The sequence below is a fragment of the Amphimedon queenslandica genome, unplaced genomic scaffold (genome assembly GCF_000090795.2).
Source record: "Amphimedon queenslandica unplaced genomic scaffold, v1.1 AMPQUscaffold_13350, whole genome shotgun sequence".
Classification (NCBI taxonomy): domain Eukaryota; kingdom Metazoa; phylum Porifera; class Demospongiae; order Haplosclerida; family Niphatidae; genus Amphimedon; species Amphimedon queenslandica.
Window position 1 is genome coordinate 146,407 of NW_003546414.1, and position 8,549 is coordinate 154,955.

General features: G+C 38.7%; 2 protein-coding genes and 1 long non-coding RNA gene across 5 annotated transcripts in view; 1 reads left to right on the forward strand and 2 right to left on the reverse strand.

The window, feature by feature from the left end:
• Positions 1–1,115, reverse strand: part of LOC109582849 (uncharacterized) — a 3,031-nt gene extending 1,916 nt beyond the window's left edge. The window contains exons 1-2 of the long non-coding RNA XR_002185253.1: positions 1,023–1,115; positions 837–978 (exon numbers count right to left, since the gene is read on the reverse strand). This is a non-coding gene — a long non-coding RNA (uncharacterized LOC109582849). The remainder of the gene's footprint in view (positions 1–836; positions 979–1,022) is intronic.
• The window catches only part of LOC105313135 (4-hydroxy-tetrahydrodipicolinate synthase-like), a 5,596-nt gene extending 2,694 nt beyond the window's left edge, over positions 1–2,902 (forward strand). Inside the window, exons 2-11 of one of the 3 annotated variants that reach the window (XM_019997854.1) lie at positions 1,300–1,330; positions 1,386–1,459; positions 1,587–1,665; positions 1,732–1,838; positions 1,890–1,984; positions 2,040–2,174; positions 2,276–2,329; positions 2,394–2,532; positions 2,616–2,711; positions 2,758–2,902. In XM_019997854.1, coding sequence (XP_019853413.1) covers positions 1,300–1,330; positions 1,386–1,459; positions 1,587–1,665; positions 1,732–1,838; positions 1,890–1,984; positions 2,040–2,174; positions 2,276–2,329; positions 2,394–2,532; positions 2,616–2,711; positions 2,758–2,844 — 897 coding nt within the window. In that variant the 3' untranslated portion in view covers positions 2,845–2,902. Of the gene's footprint in view, positions 1–1,174; positions 1,331–1,385; positions 1,460–1,586; positions 1,666–1,731; positions 1,839–1,889; positions 1,985–2,039; positions 2,175–2,275; positions 2,330–2,393; positions 2,533–2,615; positions 2,712–2,757 lie in introns of those variants that run through there. The other 2 variants (XM_011406315.2, XM_019997855.1) reach the window with 2 other exon arrangements.
• Positions 2,903–3,090: 188 nt separating this feature from the next.
• The window catches only part of LOC100632164 (uncharacterized), a 7,106-nt gene continuing 1,647 nt past the window's right edge, over positions 3,091–8,549 (reverse strand). Inside the window, exons 6-12 of the mRNA XM_011406316.2 lie at positions 7,725–7,912; positions 7,558–7,664; positions 7,041–7,288; positions 6,657–6,772; positions 4,262–5,662; positions 3,821–4,180; positions 3,091–3,554 (exon numbers count right to left, since the gene is read on the reverse strand). Of these exons, the coding sequence (XP_011404618.2) occupies positions 3,354–3,554; positions 3,821–4,180; positions 4,262–5,662; positions 6,657–6,772; positions 7,041–7,288; positions 7,558–7,664; positions 7,725–7,912 (2,621 nt within the window). The 3' untranslated portion in view covers positions 3,091–3,353. The remainder of the gene's footprint in view (positions 3,555–3,820; positions 4,181–4,261; positions 5,663–6,656; positions 6,773–7,040; positions 7,289–7,557; positions 7,665–7,724; positions 7,913–8,549) is intronic.

Here is an 8,549-nt window from a genome sequence, read left to right on the forward strand (position 1 = left end):
AAGATCCTCAGAGAGTAGCCATAAAAGCTCATACTAGTGCGTCTCGCCGTCTCCCAAAGTTGCTAGAGTCCCACAAACTTTTTGAAAAGGGACAGTCGGGGGCCTGGGCAATAGTCGAGCAGCTGCCCGGGGCTCCGATATAACTAGGAGTGTTGCAATGGATAATGCGCTCACATGATCCTGTTTCTAATCCTGTTCCGTGTATTATATCTATGTTGTATGTAATATGTGGTTAGCAAACAATAAACAACTGTTGTAGAGATAGACCTGCAACAGTGAAGTAAGGCTGTTGTATGGCTATATGGAAACCATTATAGACCCTCTAGGTGCTAAGATTATTTTCAATGAATATAATTACAATAATGATATTCATTCATAATAAATAAAATTTTCCTATATGGTATCCACCCACGATGAAAATTACTGACGGCAAGAAGGCCTCGAGATCAAAAAAAAATCAAAGGCGGTGACACCGCCTGGCCATTTTTCTGAGTGCTACAAGGTACTACAGGCTTACAAGCAGCATTTATGGAAAGTATGGAGGCCAGACTACATCATATAGACCAGGTAACTGTTGCTACAACATAGTTTTCCTGCTATGCTTCATTTCGGCACCTTGGGCTTTGATCTGCCTTTGATGTGGAGAGCTTCTTGCCGTCAGTAATTTTAATCGTGGGTGGCTACTGTAAATAATTCATACAAAATAGTCTTAGCGCCTAGGGGGTCTATAGTTGTGGCTAGCCATACAGCTGTTGTAGAGATAGACCTGCATGGGCTCTAACTCCACGATTGTTGCAACTATATAAAAACCAGCCATATAATTTTAAAGCTCTTACCATTTTTAGTAGTAGTACTTTTATGCGAATCTATTATAGTCACTTGTTGTGATGTCTTAGCCTGGGATCTAGCCGCATCGAAAGGGGTGAGGGCCTGGGGCTTTGGGTAGTCCATATTTTAATTATTTTTGACTACTGATGTCTTTAAATGTAATAAACCTGAAATAGATATCAAATAAATCTAACTTATTCAACTAGACTTCTGAGTTCTGACTCAACAGCTGAACACAGTTAACAGCAGCTCAACCAGTCAACAAGCCTGGACAAGTCACAGTGAACAAGCAATCAGCACGTGTTTGACCTGTCTGTCTACGCATGCGCACTTCCTGGAGAGTAGACTAGATCAAAGATGGCCTCTGCAGCAAGGAGAGGGCTGACCACTGCAGGATCTGTTGCAGCCTCAAGGAGGACTATTCCTGACGGAGTATGGCCTACAATGATAACTCCTTTCCTTAGCAACAAGGAGAAATCAATTGACTGGAAGGGACTGGACAGTAAGACTTGAAAAGACAAATTTCTTTATCCTATTGTTCCCTTTCTCTTCTCCAGTGTTAACTGAATGGTATATTAGATCAGGTGTGGCTGGCATATTCTCTGTCTGTCTCTCAAGTGAAATGTTCCAGGTCAGAGAAAAATGAAAGCAAACTATGCATGCATGATAGTAACAATAGTACTTAGTCTTTTACGACTGAGAGCTACCTGCAAAAAATTATTATAAATACCAAAAATATTCATTTCGTTATTCTATAGTTAACTAACAAGGAAAGAATAGAAATTGCTCAAAGAGTTGTGGATAAAGCAGCTGGACGAGTACCTGTTGTAGCTGGAGGTACAAAGAAAATAAAAGATTATTATAATGTATAAAATTTGTTCCTCTCTCTCTCTTTCTCTCTAGCTACATTTGAGGGTAATTTGGACGAGCAAGCTCAACTAATGAGGGACATGGGGCAAATAGCATCTGCTGTCATAATTATAACCAATCAGATTGCAGCAATGGATGATGTAAAACTAAAAATAAAATATTACAAAGCATTACTGAAGCTATCTTTATAGAGCGATGAGGTATGGTTATCTAATGCTCAGAAGTTATTAGATCTAACTGGTGATATTCCAGTTGGTATCTATGAGACACCAATACCTAAAGTCAGGTGTGCAATCTCAGGAAAAGAAATGATGATATACAATAATAATAATAATATTTAGGAGTCTCACACCAGCCATGTTAAAATGGGCAGCTAGTAATGACAGGTTTGTGTTTCATAAAGACACGTCACTTGATACAGCGACAATGATCAACAAGTTAAAAGCTGTACAATCAGTTGAAAGCACTAAACTGAAGTTAGTTAGAAAGGGAGAGCAGAAGTAGAAATGGGAGAAGGAAGAGGGAAAATAAGTTAAAGGAAGAAATTTGAAGTCAAACTATTTTGTATTTTGAGTAGATTTTTTACTGCTAAAACTCAGTTTGTGAAGACCCTACTTGATAATGGTGGCAAGTATGTAATAAGAATTCCTTGCAAAATGACAGCTTTTTGTTCATTCTCTCTCTCTCTCTCTCAGTGGGTTTAGTGGTGTCATTGCTAACTTCTTTCCATGGATGATGGTTTGGATGACAGGGAAGGGAAGAGAAGTGGGAGAGAAAGAAAGAGAGAAAATGCATCGATTTCTCTCTGTTTCTGATAGAGTATTAGCACACAAGGTAAGCTCATGTTTAGTGGCTTCTTTTTTAATGAAAACTTTTTTAATGCTATCTTTTCTCTCTTTCCTTCTCCTACTTCACAGTATCCTACATCAGCAAAAGTTTATTTAAATAAGTTCTACAATGCTCCCCTAGCTCCTGTTTCTAGAATATTTGATGTTACACTAAATGAGCAAGACGTATGTCCATTTATAAATATATATAATAATACTTTGTTTTTTTCAGTTAATGTCTTTGGAGTCTATGAAGGAATATATGGAGGAGACAGCAAAGGAACTGGGCGTGGCTATAGTAGACCCAACCTCCCAATAATTTAACATTTATATTCTCGTTTTGTAATTTTTGCAATTTTTATTTTATCAATAACAAATATACATGTGCCATTACATGTAGTTTAAGAGACGATGTATAATAATAATAATAATAATAATATAGAACACTTTTATAATGCCACAAATATTATGCGTAGTGTAGGTACAGTCAATGTTGTAATAATAATAATAATAATAATAATAATAATAATAATAAAAGTATAAAATAAGCCGATAAAACAATTTATGATCAATAATCTTCGACAATTAATTTACTGATGATTCTGTAAGAAAAGAAAAAGGAGGGAGATCAAGTGGGGGGAAGGGAAGAAAAGAGAATGGAAAAAAGAAGGTAGAAATGGCTAGAAAAAAAACAGGACAATAGACATCAAATATAAGTTACAAAAGGGGACAACCTCAAAGGTCAAGACTCAAGAATAAAAGTTTTAAGTCCAAAGGTCAAAGTCCAAAGGTTAAAGTCCAAAGTTTAAAGTCCAACGGTCAAAGAGCTCAATGTCTGAAATCTTCATCAGAGAAATGAAGTTGAAATTCATGTTCCATAAGTAGAGGGGACTGATTGTGGGTTGGATTGAGTGAGGCTGAGGGAAACGGTGAAGAGGACTGGAAGGATGGAGATGAGAGGAATGACTGAATGAAAGGGGGCGGGGTCAGAAGAGGATCGGTACCAGCTGGCAATACTTCATGTGTGAACTATAAAAGAGAGAAAGAAAGAGGTGAGCTAAGTTCAAGCTTGTGTTTAATCTTTTATATAAAGATTAAACACAAACTAATGATACTGTATAGCACCAAATTTTTGTTAATCAAAATTTTTGTTAATTTCATCAGTTTTATTTGATGAAATTATCTACAAGTTTCTACATTCTACAATAAACCAATCATAGCAGAATGATGGATTTTCTTCACCCAACATTTGATGCTATACAATAGTACATGTACGTGTATATTTCTATGCTAACCTGATGCTGAGATGACGCAGTGAACAAGTTAGTGTCGCTATTACTTAAAATATCATTCAAATCAATATCAGCATCACCGACGCAATCAGTCGCTGAATTCGCATTAATAGCAGCATAGCCCATCGCCATGACTGTCGTCTCTAACCCTCCTCTCTCGTTTAGCTTCAATAACTCATTAGCCCCGCCCATGGGCGTGGTCGGGGTGGTCTGTGTTGGAAGGTGGGAGAGGTCTTCCCCTAAGGTGGTGGTGCTGTCAGCCTCGCAGTGTAAGGATTGCTGGAGTTGCCCACCACTGGAGCTAGTTGTAGGAGTGGTAGTCAATGGAGATATGACTGTAGAGCTGGTCTTTGAAAACTGCATCTGAGATTAGGAATGGAGGAGAGAGAGGGGGGGGAGAGAAAATATGATAAAAAAGCATAAGATTTGTGTACATTCACTTACATTTGAGCATCTCCTTCGTAGACACGCCTTCCTCAGTTTCCCCGTCCCTCCATATTTGGGACTATCGAGACAAAACTTACATGTACCGCAGGGCTCGGACATGCACTCTGGACACTGGCCACACCTTACTTTCCTTAATGGCTTAACGGAGTCTTTGGTCGACTTCTTACGCTTTTTGACGGGTTTTTGAAGAGAAGGGAACGTAGCAGAGCCCTCTACAGTGGGAGTTGTATCGCCGAGCGTAGGCGTTGTATCGCTGAGGATGGGCGTGGCTTCACTGTGAAAGAACTGACGTTTGAGATTGGATAACAAGAAAGGTTTTGCTGGTGTTGTGGGGGAAGGAGAGGGAGAGGAGAGAGAGGGGGTGGAGATAATACCGGCAGAAAGAGGAGGTTCGAGCTGCTGTGAGGACGAGGTTAAGAGAGAAAGGAGAGGGAGGGAAGGCCGAGACGTGAGAAGAGAAGAAGTCAGAGGAGTTAGAGGAGTTGATGAAGATGAAGGAGGTAAGATATGATCGAACGGGAATGACGTGGGCGGAGGAACGGGAGGCGTGGTCAGGGAGTGGGTGGGGTTTAGGGTAATGAGGGGGTAATCTGGATTAAGCTGATCGGTGGATAAGTGGGTGGGGCTCTCCGCTATCAAAAGGTGAGAGGAGTCTGTATGGGCGGGGTCAGAAGGCGTGACAAACTGGCCGTACGAGTGATCGTGATTAACACGAAGAATTGGCTTCGTTTCGGAATCAAAATTTTGATCCGGTATTGATTCCGGATTGATATAAGATCTCAACAAGTCCGTACTTGCTAAAAAATCGTCGTCGTCGAAATTCACATCTTCGCTCTTGATTGGGACTCCGCCCAAAGCCACATCGCCAAACAAACCAGCTTGAGCATTATTATTCCTATCTCCCTCTAGCCACTGGAAGTCATCAAGTACTGATACATCAGTGGGTTTGTCACTGAGGGTGGAGTCAAGGAGCGGGTTTTGAAGCTGCTTTGAAAGCCGTTCCAAAATACCTCGAGGGTCGCTAATTGAAGGCGGGACATCACCCGAGAATAGGTTATCCTCTTTCATTTTATTGACCAGGTAAACGAGTCCAGCCTTCTCGTTATCATTCAAAAACGGCTTCATCATGTAGTCCCTGTATGGAGCACCCTCGCCTGGTTTCTGAGAGAAGTGGGAGGAGAAATGGGCGTGGCCACCGGTCGCTAACTTCTTTAACTTTACGCTCACCAACCAACGGCCTGGTATATTCATTGAGGAGGAGGAGGAGGTGGGTGTGTCAGTCATAGTCCCAGAATCAGACATTGGCTCCACCCCAAGACGTGAGAGCTGAAGGTGATATCTCTCAATGAGGTACCAATGGAGGGTCCCATAAAATGGATACTTGAATCTTCCTTGTACCTGAAATACAATTAAAATACTTTTTAAAATGGTCATAACTCAAAAAATTGCATCAATATGTATCAAAAAATGTAATAAAAATTGGGGGTGATTTCGGAGCCATTTTTTGGAAAAAACCATGGGCTATAGTACAGGGTATTTTTCCCAAATTTGGAGTTTTTAAAAAATGGCTGTAACTCAAAAAATTGAAGTCGGAATCGGCTCAAACTTTCTACATAGCATAAGTACAACAATATGTATCAGAAATTGCAATAAAAATTGGGGGTGATTTTGGAGCCATTTTTTGGAAAAAACCATGGGCTATAGTACAGAGTATTTTTCAGAATTTTGACGTTTTCTTAAAATGGCCGTAACTTGAAAAATTGAAGTTGGAATCGGCTCAAACTTTCTACACAGCATAAGTACATCAATATGTATCAGAAAATGTAATAAAAATTGGGGGTGATTTTGGAGCCATTTTTTGGAAAAAACCATGGGCTATAGTACAGGGTACTTTTCAGAATTTTGGTGTTTTCTTAAAATGGCCGTAACTTGAAAAATTGAAGTTGGAATTTGCTCAAACTTTCTACACAGCATAAGTACATTAATATGTATCAAAAAATGTAATAAAAATTGGGGGTGATTTTGGAGCCATTTTTTGGAAAAAACCATGGGCTATAGTACAGGGAATTTTTCAAAATTTTGACGTTTTCTTAAAATGGCCGTAACTTGAAAAATTGAAGTCGGAATCAGCTCAAACTTTCTACACAGCATAAGAGCATCAATATGTATCAGAAAATGTAATAAAAATTGGGGGTGATTTCGGAGCCATTTTTTGGAAAAAACCATGGGCTATAATAGTACAGGGTACTTTTCAGAATTTTGGTGTTTTCTTAAAATGGCCGTAACTTGAAAAATTCAAGTCGGAATCAGCTCAAACTTTCCACACAGCATAAGGACATCAATATGTATCAAAATTACAATGTACTAGATCCTAATTCCCGTCCCATTTTACTTTTAAATCTCTCTCCATGTAAGCTACTGTCAGCTGCTGGCATATGTGAAGGGACAGGAGGAAGTTCCCGCCAAAAACGAGAGACTGCTTAGGAGTATAGACCCCATGAATCCATCCTGAGAGGAACACAAAGAGAGACAAAACATAAAACAACTATTACGTGACATAACATACAATGTAGCTAGAAAATTAGGCAGTATAAAATTTTGGTGAATTTTTTGAGAATCACATAGCTTAAGAAATGCACAAAAAATGTTAACAAAGAAATTTGCACTCTTAATCAAATTTCTATTGCATACACCAAATTTTCTACATGTGCATCACCTAAATACATGTACATGTACATTACAATACATGTATGTACATGTACATGTACACACTTACCGGATGGTAGGAGTAAAGTGTCACCTTCCTTGAGATGTACTACTCCACAGTCTCTCACGATATCGGGAAAGAATATGCACTCTTGTCTTCCGTTTTTTTGCCAGTCAAGGAAGAGAGTGTAGTTACTGTGAGATGGAGGAACGAGGAAGAATATCTTCTCTCCTTTTAGGATGTGATACCAGACTGACGTGCCACCGAAATCAAGATGGAAGTCAGTGTAACAGCCAGCAACACTCATCAGGCAATATCTGGGGGGAGAAAGAGAGAGAAAAAAAATTAAGTATAAGAATGAAATGGAAGAGACAAGAGAGAATGAGAGGGGAAGAACAACTTAGATATACATGTACACATACTAAAGTATCATTATCATTAAAGTATATATCATTACTAAAGTATAACATTCAGTAGTAAAAGCACCAACTTCATTTACTCTATTATCTATGCTTCCATGTAAAACAGAGCAAAACATGACACGTGCAAGAATACACATAACATTACACATGCAGTGTATATTTACTTTTGGACTTTAGGATAGAGCATTCTCTTAATGTCATTAGTTGGTTCAGACTGCTTCTGTCTCAAGGACCTAGGCCAGACCTTATTAACCCAGTCCATCTCTCTCACCTAATCACATGACAGTCACATGACAATCACACAAGGGTCTCGTGATATTGCTACACTTACAACTAGCGGTGCTTCTACCAGTGGGTCCAATTGGGTGTGGCTAAATTCGAGACTGATGACGTTTAAGATTCGCTTCATATCTCCTCCGCTTCTCTCCATCTTCTGATAATAATTGCAGTACTCACTGAGAGACATGTTAAGGGCTTCTTGTGTGGTGCTGTCAACAACATCCACCATTCTCTCCGAGCCTACAAATAAATAAATAAATAAATAAAAACAACAACAATAACAACAACAACAACATAATAATAATAACAATACTTTTCGATTATGTGAAGCTGAGGGCAGATATCAAGGGGCTCAGGTATTACATTACTGATACTCACCTCCAGACACACACACACACTAGTCACTGTACCATATAACATACATAGCATATTGTAAGTGATAAAAAACAGTAAATTAGCAATTCTTATACAACTTCCTTGATAATAATATTATGATAATAATTCTATTAAGCCTGACCCTGAACGCTCACTCATGCAGGTACATGATAGTTTACAGAGTGACATAACTTTATTTGTAAACAACATTAGCTGGAAGTCAATAATCCTTGAAGTAGTATAACGCTCACTATCTACATGTACATGTACTATTCGTACTATAATACTGTACATGTACATGTATGTAATTCAATTAATATGACTATCATAATACATGTATATGTATACTAGTTTATTATCATTATTTTATCAATACAGTCAGGCCTGCCTATTCTTGCCAGACCCAATAATGCCCTCCTGATTATGAACCTGTCCTTATTTCAGAGGTTCATTAATACACATTACTATTGTATTGGGACTGATACTACCCCTCCTGATTATA